Source organism: Solanum dulcamara, chromosome 1 (genome assembly GCF_947179165.1).
Source record: "Solanum dulcamara chromosome 1, daSolDulc1.2, whole genome shotgun sequence".
NCBI lineage: Eukaryota > Viridiplantae > Streptophyta > Magnoliopsida > Solanales > Solanaceae > Solanum > Solanum dulcamara.
The window spans coordinates 85,386,418-85,407,247 of NC_077237.1; the positions used below are offsets into that span (position 1 = coordinate 85,386,418).

At 35.4% G+C, this 20,830-nt stretch overlaps 1 protein-coding gene across 3 annotated transcripts; it reads right to left on the reverse strand.

Moving 5' to 3' along the window:
- Positions 1-4,054: 4,054 nt before the first annotated feature.
- Positions 4,055-16,514, reverse strand: LOC129881843 (chaperone protein dnaJ 10-like). 3 transcript variants are annotated; one of them, XM_055955963.1, is made up of 11 exons: positions 16,305-16,508; positions 15,584-15,900; positions 14,318-14,377; positions 13,662-13,744; positions 13,349-13,508; positions 11,997-12,126; positions 9,091-9,249; positions 7,624-7,802; positions 7,458-7,538; positions 7,217-7,366; positions 4,055-4,465 (listed from the first exon to the last, which is right to left on the reverse strand). In XM_055955963.1, exons 2-11 carry the CDS (start codon positions 15,668-15,670, stop codon positions 4,370-4,372), a joined length of 1,185 nt encoding a protein of 394 aa, XP_055811938.1. In that variant the 5' UTR covers positions 15,671-15,900; positions 16,305-16,508; the 3' UTR covers positions 4,055-4,369. The 3 variants fall into 3 exon arrangements, with proteins under 3 accessions (XP_055811938.1, XP_055811930.1, XP_055811944.1); XM_055955955.1 differs by having other exon boundaries at positions 15,584-16,508; XM_055955969.1 differs by lacking the exon at positions 4,055-4,465 and adding an exon at positions 4,487-5,498 and having other exon boundaries at positions 15,584-16,514.
- Between the last annotated feature and the right edge of the window lie 4,316 nt (positions 16,515-20,830).

A 20,830-nucleotide genomic window follows, 5' to 3' on the forward strand; every position in this document is an offset into this window, starting at 1 on the left:
CTTACTAATTGTATAGGGTGAAATTAGAATTTGGCAGAAGGATCAGTTAGGATTTGACATGTAAAAGCATCGCCTTAATCAGATTCAGACCAATTAGATTAGAGTTTGGTGTTAGACTTGATATCAAATATTATTAATAATAGTCTTTTCAGATTGTAGAATAGCCTTCTAAGATTAGTATTCATAACTTTTTTGCTTCAAGTAAACTGGAGAAAGATTTCTCATCTTCATTTATATAAATTCCTGTGCAGTTTGATTCTTTAAATTTGTCAAAAATGAATTTGTTGTCATCTATATATATATATATATGCATCATTACATCTGAAATGGCCATATAACTGCTAGCACAGGCCCTAGAAGTAGTAATATATACTAGAATTTGTTTTCATCTATATATAATATTTAATAAAATATTCTGTAAGATTTAATAAAAATTGTGATTTTTTAAAACATAAACTCATATTTGGAGGTGTTGTTTTTGTAGTTTCGGATCTGCATACATCCTTCCTCCAAGATTTTGCTTGTGATATATTGAATATGTTTTTATTGTTATTATTAATCTACTTTTTAAAAATTGATAAACAAATTTTTAAGGTATAATTTTAATTTTTTAAAATATATTTTTGATGTCTGATGCAGTTTTTTACACACACTTGATCCAAAGCTAACAGAAAATTCATTCACTAATAGCATATTGTATTGACTAACAAGAAAAAGTCTAAAATTGTATCATAATACATTCTCCAATTTGGCAGATTTATTTTAACTATAGTTAAATATGTTATCTCATATATATTTAAAATTGAGTAACTTTCTCCTCCACTAGATTTTTGATCTAATATTGTGTTGGAACTATTGATATACGTAATTGAAAATAACCAATTAGTTTACTGAACCCTACAACTCATTCTTCTTGAGTGAGGTTGGAATGCCCCTCTCTCAAAAGGGCTACAAGAGTTAATGATCCTTACACATGATGTTGCTTGACTTGTGACTTGGCACGCTCAACCGCTCTCCCATCCCACCTAGGCTCATTCTAGCGAGAAATAACTTCAATGCATAGAAGCTGCATCTTTGAAGACAGTAATTATACCGTTTATCAAGATCTTTAAAAAATACATTTTTTTAAAAAAAATAAAATACACACATTTCAAGTTGGAGCTCCGTTACTTGCAATAACAAATACAATACAATTTGCCATCGGCAAGAGTATAAATTGACCAAAAGTGGAACGAGAGGAAATATAGGCGATTTTGAATAGCACAGAAGCAACTTTTAAACTTTTTCCTTTTTATATATTTACGCTAATCAGGATGTTAGACTCAATGATAAACTTACAAGTTAGAATGGCCTTTTGGTAAAGAGAAAAAAAAATGTCAAAAGGGTGAGGGGCCTTTTTGCACCTTAGGACAAAACTATTAGTCACCTTCAAAATGTATGATAAAGATCTTCATCAATGTGTAAACCAATTATATACCATCACTGATAAATACTAGAACAAGCGATATTCACTAGGTTAAGAGCACCCCCTCGAGTAACTATTTTCCAAATTTTGTACAACATAACCTGTATGACCTCACAAAATGAGGTCTGAGGAGGATCGAATGTTCACAGACCTTACTCCTACCTAAAGAGATAGAGAATCTCAATAGACTCTCTCAGCTCAAGAAAAAACAACACAGAAAAAAAGTAACGAAAGTACAAGAAACAATAGATAGGAACAGAACAACAACTATAACAAAATATATGATAATCGAGGTACGAGAAACAACAAAGATTAATGGATATCAAAGGACAAGAAACTACCAGAGCAATACTACAACAACAACAACAACCTAGTGAAATTCCACATCGTGGGGTCTGGGAGGGTAGAGTGTACGCACACCTGACTCCTACCAATGTAGGACGACTGTTTCCGAAAGACCCTCGACTCAATAGAAGCATAGAAAAAGGTCAGACAAGAATATTAGAGTAAATAAGTAGATGACGAAAATGGTCCAAACAATAGTATAATCAAAGCACAAAAAACAGTAGATATTATTAGGTAATAACATAGTTACCATAAATACCATAAATACCATAAATACCATAAATACCATAAATAACATAAATCAAAGTACAAGAAATCATAGTGCGTCAATACACCTACGAATAAGGGGGAATAAAACCACTATGTACTAGTCTTCTACCCTAATGTGTGTCCTCCACACCCTCCTATCTAGGGTCATGTCCTCGGTAAGTCGTAAATACGCCATTTCCTGTCTGATTATCTCTCCCCAATATTTTTTCGGCCTACCCCTACCTCTTCTGAAACCATCCATGGTCAACCTCTCACATCTCCGCACTAGTGCATCTGGGGCTCTCCTCTTCACATGTCCAAACCATCTCAGTCGCATTTCCCGCATCTTGTCTTTCACCGAGGCCACTCCTACCTTTTCTCGAATAGCCTCATTTCTAATCCTGTCGCTACTGGTATGCCCACACATCCACTCTCAACATTCTCATCTCGGCAACCTTCATCTTTTGAACGTGGGAGACCTTAACTGGCCAACACTCCGCCCCATATAACATAGCTGGTCTAACGACCACTTTGTAGAACTTGCCCTTAAGTTGTGGTGGCACCTTCTTGTCACATAACACACCGGAGGCGAGCCTCCATTTCATCCATCCTGCCCCAATACGATGTGTGACATCCTCGTCGATCTCCCCGCTGCCTTGCATGATAGAACCAAGGTACTTAAAACTACTTCTCTTTTGGATGACTTGGTCCCCGAGCCTTACTTCCGCGCCAACCTCTTGAGGTGTCTCACTGAACTTGCACTCTAGGTACTCTGTCTTGGTCCTACTCAGCTTAAACCCCTTAGACTCCAAGGTACGTCTCCAATCTTCTAGCTTAGCGTTAACTCCGCTATGAGTCTCATCGATGAGGACTATGTCGTCTGCAAAAAGCATACACCATGGCACCTCACCTTGAATTTGCCGCGTCAATCCATCCATCACCAAGGCAAATAGGAACGGGCTAAGAGTTGATCCTTGATGCAACCCCATCACAACTGGGAAGTGTTCTGAGTCCCCTCCTACGGTCCTTACCCTGGTTTTGGCACCCTCGTACATGTCCTTAATCACCCTTATGTACGCTACAAGTACACCTTTAGCCTCCAAACATCTCCATAGTATCTCTCGTGGGACTTTATCGTAAGCCTTTTCCAAGTCGATGAATACTATATGCAAGTCTCTCTTTCTCTCCCTATATTGCTCCATTAGTCTCCTCATAAGGTGGATGACTTCTATAGTTGAGCGTCCCGGTATAAATCCGAACTGGTTCTCTGAAATAGACACGCCTCCCCTCACCCTCATCTCTACCACTCTTTCCCACACTTTCATAGTATGACTTAGAAGCTTGATACCTCTATAGTTCTCACAGCTCTGGTTATCCCCCTTGTTTTTGTATAGCGGGATCATGATGCTCGATCTCTATTCTACGGATATCGTTGCCGTCGTAAAGATGACATTAAATAACCTAGTCAACCATTCCAAACCTACTGAGCCCGCACTTTTCCAAAATTCTCCAGGGATCTCGTCAGGTCCGATCGCTCTTCCCCAGCGGATCCTACGAACAACATCCTTAACCTCATCGACCGTAATACTCCTACAACCCCCAAAATCGTGTCTCCTTCCTGTATGCTCCAAATCTCCCAACACAATTTCTCTGTCCCCTTTGTCATTCAAAAGTTTATGAAAATATGACTGTCATCTTTGTTTGATAAGGGTCTCCTCTACCAATACTTTTCCGTGTTCATCTTTAACTACTAATTTCATATATGAATGAAATGGACAAGAAGGGAAGGAGATGGCTTACATTTTTTAATTGATAATTTTACAATTACTGTTCATAATGTGTTTCAAATATTTTCTCCTCACCCCCACAAAAAATAGGTAAAGTTTAGAAATAGTCACTTTCCAATCCTTGTAATTAAGAAATAGTCACAATCATAAGTTTCAAGCAGGCCAGCTACAAAGTACACTATAAGTACAAAAAGACACCAACTAGAGGTTGCACAGAATAGGTCAATAACAAACTTTAAATTGGTTATACAACAAGAAGAATAGACCAATGCAATATACAATATTTTGCATTCACAGGCCACACAACTTACACTCTTAACTATATTAACTACAAAGAAGTCATTCATGAAAGCATTATGACAGAAGCTTTTCTCTGCTAAGCAAGAATAATGCTTTAAATATAGCACACTGGAGTTACATAAGAAAAACTCCCTCTTTTTTTCCCCTAAGAATAAGCCACATACACAACAAACACTACAAATTCACAAGCTACACAAATTCTTGCAGCGTCCACCATGTCTGTCTACCTGTGTTTCTGTGCACCCGGTGGAGCAGTCGGCATGGGGAAGTTATAGCTGAATTGACCCCCGGCAAACTGTGGAGCCTCCACATATGGGCTCTGGAAAATATGTCCAAAATTGAATGTGAATTAATAAATTGCTCAAATAGTTAAGACAATGGAAAAAGACCATGACATGATCTTTGCTTCATTTGAAATGAATCTTAGAAGTTAGAACATTTCCTAGAATAGCCACTATACTCATTACAGCGGAATACCTTCCTTTTATTGTTTTGGCAGAAGTAAAACACAATATATTCCTCTTGACAACACTAAAAGAAGAAGGAAATTACTGAAAAGAAAGAAAAAGAAAAGGAAATTAAGATTAACACAAACAGTGTGCAAGAATACTCTCCTCCACCCGATTCTTAATCACTCTACCATCTCCTAATGATATTGTCATCCAGCGAATGCATGGATAGAGCCAAAGGTTTTTAATCTTAAACTGTTCTACAAACTCAACTCCAAAAAGATGAAAGGAAATAAGTCAGGAGAAACCTGTTCCGCTGAATCCTTTTCTGCCCTTGCATCAATGTCTAAGAGTGCCTCATGACACTGACGTGCGACACATGACAAGTAAATCTCTTTCTCCCTCTAAGCTGCACTTGCAATTAGCAATTCCCAAGAAGAAAATCTACTTTCCACTAGTTCCTTCGAATCTCTAATAAGAAGAAAATAGATGTCCTTTCAAGTATAACAATCCCCAAGTTAGGGAGTTGTTAAAGTCTAGAGAAGGTGCAAAACACTCCGTCTCTTCCAAGTCCAAGCTAACAATACAGAAGGTGAAAAACACTCTCATCTCTTCCAAGTCCAAGCTACACTGCTCGCTTACCATAGGATCTTTTTTTAAAAGGCAGAAGTGAGGCCATTGATGTATAAGGAAGTACCGAGGATACCAATAGAGGTTGGTCATTTCGTTTGTTTCTCAGCAAAGGAATAGGTATATCACAGGATGTGGAAAGTAAAGATGCTTTTGGTGAGAAGTTGACACTACTGCATATGCTGTGGTGATGCATTCACTATTTCACTTTGACATTTGAGAAGCACATAAAATTGAGTATTCGTCCTGAAGAAAAGGTGGGCGGGTGGGGGTCTGCACATTGAAATGAGTAATGCTAAGAATATAAGAGAAATGGTAAAAGTTCAATCTTGAGTTAAGAAGCAGCATGTTGTGATTGATGATGGGCAGCACAAAGCAGGAAGTAAATTACCATCCAGTTAGAAGAGTTGAACAACTACAATTGAGGTTGCCTGCTATGAAAAATCTGATAAATAAGAGAGAAGGATTCGGAGTTCCAAAACGTAAGCCACCGACCATGAACTCTAAATCCTGTCATCTTGTTAATATCATTTCTTTTGGAGCTCATAGATGGTGGCATTAGGTTTCTTGTGAAAACAAAGTCGGGCAATGAGTAAATTGTATATTTGGAGATTAAAAGAGGCTCACGGAGGAAATACATCAGGGGGTATACTGGAATAGGAGAAAAACAGCCCATCAACACATATAATAGAATTAAAAGAGACTCTTTCTTACGAGTATTTGGCGCTAAGAGAGACCAAATAACTGGTACTTCAAGCTCTCTGAATTATTATCTGTATTTGACCCCAAAAAAGAAGGGAAACCTCAACATAACTAATTAAGAGCCCAATAGAGGTGGCTCAGAAGAGTTTCTGGAGTTGAATCTAGCAGCTCCACTTGTCCCATCTTGAAGAACTAAGGCCATCATAACCTCTTGAATTCCTCTTGACTCTTCCCACTGATGATATCTCTCATTTTAGTAGCACTATAAAGCCTTATATGAACATGTGCATATCATGTACCTGTTTCCGCTTTAATTTATCTTGTCCAAGTCTCTTTAACCATTTCTCAGTTCTCACATATCTTTCCATCTTCTTCCCTTTTACCATGCATACATGAAAGATTCTGATCTCAATGAGAGAACTTTTTCCACAAACGATAAGAGAAAAAATTAACTTTCTTGTACTATTAGTCTTTATCTATTTGGACCAATTTTTATTTGTTTCCTCGACTTTTCCCAGCAATTCTATACTCATTTTAGTAGCGCTGTACAGCTTTGTATATTAATGCACTTAACCTGTTTCCCTTTAATTTTTCCTTGTACAGGGCCATTTGTTAGATGTTTGCAAATCTTCTCTCCTTTATCAACTCCAGCAATTTCTTCGCATTCAAACAAAGAGAAATTGTACTCTTTTTTTTTTTACCATGTCTTTATGTCTTGGACCAATTATGTTTGACTGCCTATGTTATCACAATTAGTAGACTTCCAATGTTACCTAACAAGCAAATTTACCCCCACTAATAGAATCAACTAAATCAAATTGAAATGTTAAAGCTCCATTGGTTTCTTCAGCCCCTCTCTCAACCCTACCGCCCAAGCATTATCACCCTGAAAACCTATCCCAACCTCCACAAAACCCTTCTCCATCTCTTACAACCGAACTTCTCCAACTCAAAGTGTCAGTGAAGGGTTGGGGAAAAAAGTCTCAGGGATTGGTGGTGATGGCAAAGGATGGGGGGGGGGGGAGCTAGGAAGGTGATCGCAGACATAATGCAATGGAGTTGATACATATTTCTTTGGTTGACTTCATTTCTAAAAGGAACAATATCTCATTTTCAATTATACTGAAGGCTAAGTGTTCTCAGTACAGCACAATACAACAGAATTTGGTTTTAAACTTACAATCTGAGAACCAAAAAGGCAATTGACCAAAAGAAAGAGGCCAGTAAAGGAACCAAACCTGTGCAAGTTAGCTGTTCATAAAGGAATGGAACACAAATCAGAGCAGTACCTGTGATGCAAATACTGTATGAGGCACCTCTTCTTTATTTTGATACTGTACTGATGCAGTTGAAGAACGAGAGTCGTGGCTCGGTTCATTTCCGTCCAACTTGTGGACATCGTTTTCTGTAGTTTCGGCTTCATTGACTGACTTCACCTTCTGTACATATGAATTCCATTCTTCAGAACAAGAAGGTTAATCAATTCAGAGGATCATGCTATCTACTTAAATTATTGGTCAACTATAGTACCTGAAAAATTTTGCCGAGAGTCTTCAACCCCTTGGCACGAACACGAAGCTCTTCTTTCTTTACGTTGTTGTCTTGTAGAACCTAACAAAGCAATGAATATTAAAACAAATAAATAAGAACAATAAAAGAATAAGCAACAAACACAACATGATAAAGTATGAACAACCATTTGACAAACACGAGAAAGAGTGGCTTCAATATCTGCTACATTAAGCTTCCAGAGGGAATCAATCATTAGCTTCTTGTGGGATTCCATATACTCCTCAAGTTCTTCCTCAGTGTAATTTCCTTCTGCACTGAGCTGCCTTTTCATGTCCTCTTGCAGCTGAATCAAAGCAATTGCACCTACAAAAGCATGAAGTATTCTCTTTCAGAAGAACATTACCACATATGACGATCAAGTATCATTCAATACACGCAGGGGTTGGATGAATAAGGCAACCAGGTGCACGAAGCATCCAACGTTTACATATGATTCAGGGAAAGAACGCACTCCAAGAGGGTGTTGTGATGTAGGCAACCTACCCTAACACTTGCAAGTATCAGCGGCTGATTTCGTGGCTCGAAACCATGACCCATAGGTCGCACAAAAACAACTTTACCATTATGCAGGTTTGGATGAATGATCAACATTTATCAAAATTATATCAGCTATAATTGAGGACACATTATGATAGAAGTGATGCAAGAAAGACCCAAAAGCTTATCTTCAAACCTTGCCATTCCCTTTTTATAAGTATTTGGATGAGGAAGACGGTTTGGAAAACATTGATGAGCTACAACTATCAAAATCAAACTTTTTCTTGTATTATTAGGCAAAAGGTCAATAAAAAAACATGTAGGAGAAATGAATTAGATTTTTCCAATAAAAGAAAAAAGAGAAAGGTAAAACCACTTGAGAGAGAAACAATTCCATAGCACATCTATACCAAAACTAGACCTCGTGTTTTTTTCTCTTTTGATAAGGTAAAAATTTATTGATGCAAAACCCGCAAAGTTTAACAGTGAAAGCATTAAAAAAACGCATTCCAGAGAGTAATGCAGTGACGGAATCTAGCATGGTTTCAGGCTCTTTTGCCACTGCCATATTACCCCAAAACTAAGCAAGGATACACAGCTGTGTTTAAGGACTGAAACATTCTTTTCCTCAAAGATTCTGCCGTTTCTTTCATTTCAAATGATCCAACAAATGGCTGCAGAGATGGTGCTCCAAGTGGGAAAAGATTTAACAATGCATTTTTTTGTCTGCCAGGTGCAGGCCTCATTTCTGGTTAGAGATAGGTGCACATGCTGAAAAGTGAAAAAAAGTTTTTAAAAAAAATCTCTTTTATACTTCATTTGACCTCAGCTTAATACTCTTCTCATATATTTTCTACCTATACTATCCTACTGTCTACCTAATTCATCAAGATTATATGACATCAACCAACAGAGAAAAAAAGTCAAAAACTAATTTTGAACTAATTAAATCACAAAACTGAAAGAAGAGCGTAAACCGTAAGGATATTCTTTCGAAAGCTCTATGCACAATATAGAGATTGAGCAAACAAGGTGCAAATGGTTTGTCCCAACTTCGGAAATGAGAAGCACAATGTTTAACCACAAAACACTGCTTAAAGCCAGCACAACAAACCTGTTGCAGCCGTTACTTGGGATTTGATAAAATGGCCTTTGTTTCTGAACCACTCAGCAATAAAAGGTACACCCAAATATAATGCCTTCTTTCCAAGCTCTTTCGCTGCCTGTCTTGCATATATGTATCCAATTGTGTTTAACATATCAACACCATAAGCTGTTACCAAACATTAAGTTGATGAGAAAAGATTCTGTAACTATAGCCATGTTAATTGGAAGACACCAACAAAAGTATCAAGAAAGTCAAAGCTAACGAGTTGAGAGGGAAAGAAGCGGAAAGGCGATTGCAGGTCAATAGAGAATGTAAGTCAGTAGAATAAAGCAAGACAGCTTCAATGCCATTAATGGTGCTTATACGACAACTATTACGCCTCAATACCAAATTAGGTGTTTCCTTATATGACTACAAGTTCCTATGGAAATTGTCTCCACAAGTAACTTCTATCGTTCAAACTTTTCAATATTTTCATTACAACTGAGAAGTTTCGAAGGTCAATGGCGCATGGTTTGAAACTCAGCGGATAATAGGCCGGCTGCCCCTCTACCCTTTTCCAATTAAACACCAAACTTTTGCTTGCAGCTAGGGTTTGAACCGTTGAAACATTGACTCATGTGTTTCCGATCATATGTCGAGCAACACATCTTCCTCTCTAGCATTATATCTTAGTCTCTTTTGACAATCACATCAGCCAATAGATATCAAACTATGGCAACCGGAGTATATAAGTTTTTACTTTCTGACTGTAAAGTTCGTCTTTTACATTCCTATTCTCTTTTTACCTTATATCAATTAGTTGTTTACCCCAAACACTTTGCTGGTCCGTGATCCTTTTGAATAACTTTATTGTTACCTAAGTTGCTCGGACTCGGGTGCAGGTGACGGATGCAAAATCTAAATTTTAAGATTTGGGGATACGAATTTGAGTATGGATACGGGTGCGGGAATTCGGCTAATTATATTTAATGTTATAAAAATATAGTTATAAAGATAAAGATATTCTTCCCCTCAGAAAAGAAAAAGAAAGTCATGCAAGACCTTCCACCAACTCTCCTTAAAAATCATTGTTATGTCTACTATAAGTCGGAACACAAGCACTTGAATATTTAGCATCTCTCTGTTTGGCTTGAAACATGAAGCAACAAATATTGAGCAAGAGGAAAAGTATCTTGGTCAAAGTATCTGATGTGGATTGACCAAATCTCACATGTATCCCACACCCGCACCCGTCTGATGTATCTGATGTGGATTGTCCATGAACTCTTGGTCAAAGTATCTGATGTGGGTTGACCGAATCCCACACCCGCACCCGTCTCATGTAGACACAGGCACGACAGAAAAAATGAAGAGTCCGTGCAACTTAGATTGTTACACAAAGTTATGTTATTGGATAAATAATTGGTATTATACATGAATCAAAAGGACTTTTTTTTTAGAAAAGGTAACTTAGAATCAGATGGATTTTACTATCTCCACCATCCGAGAACACCCATTGATTGTCTTAGTTCATTTGCACTATAAAAATGATAATTAGTATCTCTCGCTTGTCTATTTTAAAATATGGCTCATGTCAACTAGGTAGACAAATCAGCACTTCCTTCATCCTAATAATTGGATATAGTTTCATTTCTCTTTAGTCCAACAGATGTCTGAGATCCCTAGCTGAATCACCTTTTGCATGCATTTTCACTATTTGGTAGATTTAAATGATGATTATTCATATGAACTTGCATGAAAATTGTTATGAACTGCCTTTCATTTTTAAGATATTGTTTGTTGAAATTAAAATCGAATTGGGGCTTCTATTTGGATGTTCCATAGTGTAATGCAACAAAAAAAAATTATGACCGTGGTGAGTGGGCTAACTTTCGCGCGCCTCGACTAATTCCATGGAATACCTGTCACCTCCCACCAGCAATAGGTACCAGGTAGCTCTGTCCACCAAGGCTAGAACAGATGGAAAAAATCACCTATTTTTTTGCCTCCGTTGAATTTTGAACCTGAGACCTCAAGGTTCTCAACCACTTCATTAACCACTAGGCCACACCATTGGGTGCTGCACCAAAATTTATTTTTAGTACAAGAACTCGCCAAAAATTATTATCAGAAAATAACCTTATATTCTAACAAAATAGAGTAGTTGATAGAATAGATATCTCATTGAAATTGCTTGCGCCTAATAGATCTGATTAAATACATGCCCTTCTTTAACAATAAGAATCAAGTTGCACACATAGTTGGCTTTACCATATTCACTTTTATATTCCCTCTGGTTAGTGTCTGTAGAAGCACTTGCTTTCTTCATAACTTGACCCTAATAACCTCTCCCATTGATAAATGTCTGTTATTAGGTTATTCTCAGATTCAAATGGGACATCATTGCTATTTAACCCGACCTTCATGAACACGTCATGTCAGTCTGTGTCACTTTCTTTAGATTCGCCTAGCTTCACACATCCTCTACCTTTGACCATCTTGATATCTTTGTGTCCTTACCAGAACGAACACATAGGGTCCAGTACCTTGCTTACATCTCCTTCTGGCCACTATTGACTTATTATTTTTCCAGTGTCCAACACAAGGTCCGGTAAGAGCCATGCTTTGCACTAAATCTTTCACTTGTTATGGAGAGATGAGAAACCTTAGCCGAACCTACATACCAAACAACCCTTACTACTTAGATGCCTCTTTTTCAATCATGAATTGTCATGACTACAAAAGTTCTTGGAAATCTAAAGATCTTAGCATGCACAACTCACGAAACCAACTTTTACAGCCCATAATACAGCTGTATATGCATATTGCTTGTACTACCCCTTAAGTATCAACATTTGCTGAGGTCAGAAAAGCAATTCGATACAAAACAAGGGTTGAAGGAATTATATAGTAGGTATGACAATGTTAACCTGCATTTGAAAGCCTTGACACCTCAGCTTCTGCATGACGAACAAAGTCCTCTTTATTTCCTTGTACATATAGATTGAGACGGTCCTTCAAAGTTTCAGCAAGTTTTTCTTCCCTCTCCCTCTGAACAACCTGTATAAGATTAAGAAGGAAAGAAATTAATTGGTAGTACTTAGTATAGCTATACATCTCCTGATACAGCTTCTATAAAATACAGTAGCTCCAGCCAAGTAATGGTAGACCATGTGACTGCATATTAGCATCTTTTTATTGAATTGATATGAGATCCAACTCATTGTAATGTAAAGGTGCAATGTGCTGAAACAGATTGTTGTGACATCAATATCCAATTCATTGTGAATATCATACAATGTGATATCAATGATTAACATCTTGATAAATAGAGCAAGATAGGTAAATATATCATTCGAATAGTAAATAAAAGAACATTGCTGTCTTGAAGGCAATTTACACCCACTAGCAACAGAATTACCCGCACAGATTTTTTGAACAATACAGCTTGCAAGCCATAAGATAATTGGAAATCTCTTATTATAAGAACTTCAACCAGTAAACTAAGCTACAAAATAAACAAGCAACAGCTAAGCTTCCTGGAAATTTTGTAGTACGGACAATGAAAATCTGAATCCAAAATATCACACTGGAGAGTTCCACTACTACACATGTCATTCCTTCTTTACTTGTCAATCAATATATACAGAAAAAAAAAGAGGTTGTTATTTCTTCTGATTCCCCTATTCTTCCTTATTGTATCATCAGATGCATCTGACGCTAAGGTCAATGGATATGTCCAAATCATCTGAAGCACTTCCCTTAATTTATACAACTAGATGCATGTTTTCTATCTCTTATTTATACCTCTGGGCTTCTCTCTTCTTTTGGGGAAAATGTTTTTGCTTTAAAAGTAAAAGAGTGAGGCACCATGTGGCACTCTAGGTTAAACAAGTCAACGACAATACCCAGTGTAATCCCACAGTGGGGTCTAGGGAGAGTGGTGTGTATGCAGACCTCACCCACCTTGTGGAAGTAGAGAGGTTGTTTCCGAAAGACCTTAAGCTCAAATAAAGCAATTTTAAAGCAGGTTTGAAAAGGAAATATCGCGGTGAAGAAACAGAACAATAGCAATATAATATCATGGAAATAAATGTTATTTCTTTTACACAAGCATATAAATAGAGGTGCCACTATAACCATTTCTCAAGCTACTTCTCAGTTCTTTATCTTTTTGCAAGTTTTACCCATATATAAATGAAGTCAATAAAAATGTTTGAAGTCAATTTCTCAAGTAATACTCTTAAAAATATAAATGCTAAAAGGAAATGAAGAACTGTACCCTCATTTTCTCTTGCAACTTTTTAGCATCAAAATCTTCACCTTCAGTGAAAATATCCAATGAAGCCATTGATGCCATAGCAAGCTGACCTATGTACTCCTCAAAAAGTTCACTTCCAAAAAGCATAGCAAAAATTGCAGCAGGATCAATGATTGCATCTCTGAAAACAATCCAAAGCATAGAAGTTTGAATTAACATGTGAATACACATAAGAACATCAGAGCAAATTATATGAACATACAGATACCAAATATCAATTGTACTAGGAGAAATACAAATGCCCCATGTATCAATAATACAAGAGAGAAATTACGTTGAAATTACTGATTTTCCATGTGCATCATAAGCTTTTCGTTGAGATGGATCGCCCAGTACCTGATAAGCCTCTCCCAACACCTGCAACCGAGGAGAACAAGAAATATTGAGCCAATAGCACATGAACCACAGGAGACACATTGCACAGATTAGAACATTGTTGTTGAAGCACAATTATTGTTGTTGTATTCAAGAACATTAACTCTCCTAGTTACCTCTTAATACACGTAGGCATATATATGTATCTCTAGATGGATAAAGTATATATGGTAATATAATTTTATCAAAAGAAGTATATAGTGATGTGGTAAGGTAATTCATACATACATAAACCCCTGTTATTCAGCTTGTATCTATGTGAAAAGATTTTGATCAAATTTACAACATTTATTTCAGGATATCATAGGATATCTTGATCCGGCACGTATCTAAATGAAACATACTTATTCAGTTAAAGAATGTGTAATTTGAGAGTTCCAGAATCAATGCATTATTTGATTGGTGGTATTTATTCAACATTCATATGCGGTAATTCTTTTGTAAAATTGAAGTATGCACGAGAAAAAGGAATATCTCCTAATTGACAAAAAAATGTTAAAGATAAATCATTCTCAACAAAAAAGAAAAGAAAAAGAAGGTAGATTAAAGACTTACCTGAAAATTCTGTGCAGCTAGAGGGTCATTTGGGTTTTTATCAGGATGAACCTGCCGTGCCTATACCACATAAGAAAGTTAGGAGTAAAGAAGAAGCCAAAACATGGAAAGCTGGAATAGGAAACAGAGTCAAGATTAAAATTAGAACTGCAAAGGGCAAGTTCAACTACAATAAGGAAAACTAAAGTAAAAAGTTTTCAAAGTCTGTGAGCTACAAATTTTAATCTTCATCCCTTGTTATTGTGGTACATCTGTGGTAGTATGCTCATTCCTGAGGCTATGAGTTTAAAAAATGACCAGAACCTCGAGAAATAACATAAAACAAACCACAATTGCGTATGGATAAATCATAATTACTTATTCAAGGGACAAACTGGAAGCCGCAAATAACAAAAACAAATACACAGCTGGATGAAGGCACCAAACACTATACTCCCTCCGTTCACTTTTACTTGCCCTGTTGTCCACTGTTCCAAAAATGAATTTTTACTTTTACTTGTCACTTTTAACATATCAAGACAATTATTTATTTCCATGTTTTACCCTTAACATTAATTACTTATTTCCTAGATCATTTTTCAAGACCTAATACTAAACATCAGGGGTAGTGTGGTAAAATAGTCATGTCAATCATTGTTTTCCCTCAAATGTAATGGCATCATATATGGCTAGAAAAGAAGTCCAATAACGCGAGGTTTGACAAAGAAATGCTATTCAAGTTTTCAGTCTTGGTCTTCAACTTTTCAATGATAATGTGTATAAAAGAAGCCTTAAATAGAGGCTTGAACATCCCCAATGTTTACCACAATCCTAAAAGGAATTGCAAAATTCTATTTCTTGCATGCTCCATTCCATCTATTTATAACAAACGCCTACATCCTTTCTAGCAGATGGAATTTGTCAAAGGAACACCTCTATCTACAATCTACTTCTGTTACCTAGACAAGATTCTTCTCTGTGTGTGTGAGTTGATAGATAGCAAACAGGACTATTCTTTGTAGTTCCTTAATAAAGAAATCTTACTTTTGCGGTTAAAAGGTAGCTTCTTTTTCAAGCATAAAACCTTGCCACCGCCACAATATAACTCCTAAAGATATACTCCCTAATTATCCACTTTCAGCTTGAACCAGACAATAAGCAAGTGCAGATAGAAAAAGATTCACTAATATATACTCCCTAACTGTCCATGCCCACACTTAAAACCCAATCCACAAAGTGTGTTAAAATGATAAATAAAGGGTTGATACAAATAAGATAATTATGCACCTTAATGTAGTATGCTTTCTTGATCTCAGGTTCAGTAGCAGTAGGGCTAACCCCCAAAATGTCATAATATTCAGTCTCCTTCACCATCGATCTCGAAATCTATTTCCTTCTTTCCTTTCAAATTGACCGATAGATTGAACGAAAACAGGAAATAAAATTCGAAACTGAAACCCCAGGCGCGGTTAATTAACTGATATCAAGTTGACAAAAAGGGGATCGAAGAACAGGAGAAATAAGCACGAAATACCAAACCCCACGTACAAATACGACGAAAAGAAACGATCTTTTCAGAGTTTCAAGAGATAATGATTAAGAAACTGCACGAACGAAAGCAGGAAATCAAATTCGAAACTGAAAAAAAAACAAAAACAGGTGCGGTTAATTAACTGCTATCAAGTTAACAAAAAAGGGGATCGAAAAACAGGAGAAATAAGCACGAAAATAGCCAACCCCACGTTCAAAATCGAACACAAAAATCAATCGTTTTTCCTCTAACAAACCAAAATGACCAGTAAATTTAAGAGATTAAGATGATGAAAATGCTATCAGGTTGAACAACACAAAATACAAATCCCACGTACAAAATCGAAGAGAGAAGATCGAATTTTTCCTCTAACAAACCAAAAGGTACAGCAAAATTTCAGAAATTATGATGATAAAACTGCTATCAAGTTGGGAAAAAAAAGGGGATCGAACAACAGAAAACATCAAACCCACGTACAAAATCGAAGAAGAGATGGAATTTTTCCTCTAAAAAAACGAAAAGGGGCATTAAATTTGAGAGTTTTAAGAGATTATGATGAAGAAAGTGGAATATGGAAATTGATGATTCATGCTGTGTTGGCTTCGGGCCCCTGTCTGTTTGAACTTTAGATTCGGTTTGTGTTGACTAACACTGTGCGGTGTTTCCAGGTGAACCTTATATACCGAGTAATTTATCTCCGCCAAGTAATTTGACATATTTGGCACAACGCTAGATATTTTGTCTCCAAAATTCATGACTTGAAAGTTTGTCGTTGGTAACTATTTTCTCAGTCTCAAAATACTTATTGATATTTTTAAAAAAATTAAAAAAATATATATTTAATATATTTTAATTTTTTGAATTTCATATTTAAATTATTTATCAAATATATTTTCATTATTAATTATTTTCTTCTTTTATCCGAATAATAGTAATATTTTAGGTATGAAAATTGAATTGTTAATAGATCTCGTTTGGGTGGGCTTATAAGTTGCTCAAACCAACTTATAAGTCATTTTTAGCTTATTGTAGTGTTTGGCCACCAACTTAAAATATAAAATTTAAGCCATAAAGTTCTTAAAGTCATCCAAAAATGAAAAGTTAGAAATCCTAACTTTTTTTTGCAGGGCTTAAAGCCATTTTTTTACCATAGAAATTACTTTTATATCCCTTATAATTTATTTTAATTCCTAAAGTACCCTCTTTAGCCCTAAAATTCACATTTGTCAAACACATCAACAACTTATTTTCAGCATAAGCATTTTTATCCAAACACTCAATTGCTTATTTATAATAATAACTTCCAGCACTTAAAAGTTCTAGAAACACTTTATACATGAAAGTTACTTTTTTTAAGCCTATCCAAACGGACTCTATGTTAATTTGTGTTTTTATAAATAATTGATAATTGTACAAGTAGAAAAATCGAATACATGATAATTCAAATAGAAGACTCGAACACATAATAGCTTATAATGTACTCCCTCTATTTCATATTATCTGAATTTCTAAGGCTTTTTTTATTGTTCAAAATAGTTGAATTATTCAAATTTCTAGAGAATTGTTTGAATTTTTTTTCAAGTTTACCCTTTGCTTTAATGAAGTTTTATTTTTCTGGGAGTTAATGTTTACACTACTTACAAAGAGTATTTATGATTACATTTAATTATTCTTATGAAGCTGAAATTTTCAATAAAGAACTACGTGTATTACTCTACTTCATAAAATTCATTTTTAACTCATCCATCTCCATATCTACTCTTTCAAACAAATTGAAAAGTGAAGCGAGAGAGTAAAAATTTCATGGATTTTGGTGTTGAAGACTCGACTGAAATAGTTCATGACACTATCGCTGAGGAAAACTCGATTGAAATAGTTCAAGATACGATCGTCGAAGACTCGATTGAAAACGTTCAAGAGACTATCGTTGAACACTTAGTTGAGATAGTTCATGATTCTGATGAAGACTCATTTGAAATAGTTCAAGACACCAGCATTGCAGCTGAGATTAGAATTATGTTAAAAATTTATCTTCTTGAATTCTATTAGAATAATTACTTTACATTTTTTTGTTACTGAATGAATAGAAGTCTGTAACTTACAAATTTGGCCTCTATTTTCACTGTTAGTGTTATTAAATTAGCATTCTGAAACACTTGTAAAATTACCATATGCCATAACACTATTTTCTTTGTTTATACAATCATAAAAAATTTGACACAAAAACAGTGATCGAGTTTAATCCAAAACATCATTATAAAAATTAGAAACAAAACTTAACCTAAATAATTGAGAGTTTCTTGTACTATTCAGGATCACATTTAAGTTGTGTCGGAAGTTGATCTTTCCTTGCTAGCATAACTTTACTAAGATGTTGAATCTTGTAATTATGTGAACCTTTTGCTCGCATGATCTCGATCATACAGGATTACAGCATTAGAAAAATATAATTAGACTTCTCTGCTGAAAAGTCTTCATATGATTTTGTGCCTACTTTGACAAGATCGTCAATACCTTTAGGACTCTCTTTGTGTTGTAGAGATTGAATAGCTCTGAAATACCCAAGGTCTAATACATTTAAATCCGGAGAATTAGGTGGTTGACACATCAAGCGGATATCGAATCCATTTTGTGTGGCTGCTTGGCAAAATTCTTCATCATTAGGTTGAACATGTGTTCTTGCATTATCTTGTTTTATGAATATTGGAGAATTTGAATCTTCTCTCGGCCATTTTGCTTTGATAGCAGGAAGGACTTTCTCGATCAAGTATGATCGTGAAACTTCTTTGGTTATTGAAGTTATTGGTTTTGTCTTCATAGTGCCTACAACTCTATTTATACTAGCTCTTCTAGCTCGTTCTTGTTTCACAAACGGGAACACCCCAATTTTTCCGTAGAATGTTTCTACTCCATGTCCATCAAATCTAGAATGAGCTACGACAACTAAAAATATAACTTTCTCAATTAAATTTTTGCTCTTAGTAGTACGTATTGGATCTTCTTCATCCAATAATAAATAATATATCTCAGATTTTTTGGTCATATAAAACCACTTCTCGTTGATATGGACCACATTATACATGGAAGTGAAAATTGGATCATGTGGTATGCTACCACCATCAAGAATAGATATGCTAAATTGCAATCGACTTAAGTGAAAATTGGATCATGTGGTATGCTACCACCATCAAGAATAGATATGCTAAATTGCAATCGACTTATTTTGTTTTCATCTTTCAAATAAGGCTTTATGGCATTAGAATGTCTTCGTATATATCCCGACTTTAAACGCCTACACAAAGTGCTACGACTCATATTCATGGCATAAGCTAGTGATTGTAGAGTCATCAGCTTCCGCAAAGGAATTTGGTGCAAGAAAGTCAAAAAGGGAGGTGCACATGCACCGTCCAAGAAGAAAACGCGTATTTTACGCGTTTCAAAAGTTGTTGCCTTATTTAGCAATTTTTGACAAGAAAACGCGTATTTTACACAAAAACACATTTTTACGCATTTCCAGTTTCTTATAAATAGAGGGGCTCTTACCCTCACTTAGATCATCCCACAGAAATACAATCCAAAAGAGTAAGAACAAAAAGAGAATTATACATCAAGATAAACATTGTAGTCTTGAGTGTCCTCTTAAATGAATTATTCCTTTTACAAGAGAGGAGTGTTTATTGTTATTTTCTCCTTGCATTTGCGAGCAGTGTACTCCTATATTATTATAGAAAAATTCTTCTTCCCCATGGTTTTCCCCTCTATTTGTTTGAAGGGTTTTCACAGAAAATTCTCGTGTCCAATTTATTTTTATTATTTATTATCATATCAAACTTTAGTTGTGTTTCCTCTCCCTAACATTTGGGGAAAGAGATTGTCATCCATATCAATTCTCTCACGACCATAATTCTTCACTTTTCTACTATATATACTGTTAGGAGCGCCTTCACCATAGTTTGATTGTCTCCAAATGTGCTGAATTGTTTGGATAGAAGTTGAAAAATGTGATGCCACCATCTTCGTCACTCCTCTTTTAAGTTTTCCATCAACACTTTTTTGCAGCAACATTTCCTATATTGCAGTACGTGTAAAATTGCTCAACATTTTAACACTTCCTAATGGCTGGGACAGCTCTTCAGTTGCATCTACTTAAAACAACAACAACAACAACCCAGTGAAATCCCACAAAGGAAAAAAAGTTAAGCTATTAATCAAAAAGAAAAAAGACAAACAGAGAGAAAACAATAAGTCCACTTTTCAAGCAATGATCACATTACTAGAAGTAAACTATTTTAGCATATTGAAAATAGATAGCAGTGATAAAAAATATTTACTACCATTTAGATTTGACTCTTCCATTGATTCTTGCAATCCGACATCAAGTTGTGTATTCATGTTCAAGTCAGGAATTGTATGTTCATCATCGTTGTTATTTATTGATACATTAAGGTCAGGAAGTTCATTAGTATCACATTCAAATGAAATATTTAGATCAAGTTGTATTGTAGCCATGTTTAATTCCACATTAAGGAAATTAAATCTTTTTATAGGATAAATATTGGAGGGAAATCAATATTTAAAATTTTGGCTCCATGTTAATTTTTGTTAAAATTTTTAAGTAGAATTTTTTTGATTGGATTTGCAAAGCATTGTTTTGAAATTTTCTTTTTAAAAATTTGGCTCCAAGTACAAATTTTTCACCAGAAATATAAGAGTCTAATGTGAATTTTGTTTTAAAATCCAAAGCTTGATGCTTACATTGGGAATCTAATGCACTTCTTAACTTCTATTAATAATAGTAGTAATTATTATAGGAAAAATACAAACCTTTTTTGAGTAATGACTTAGAAATAAACAAAAGGGTAATATAGAAAAATATTGTTCAAATTTTGTTTTAAAATAATTTCTTTAATATGCGTGCATTAGCTTAGAAATTCAGATAATATAAAATAAAGGAAGTATGTATTAACCTGAACTCAATAGCTTGTAATGTATATATAAACCTC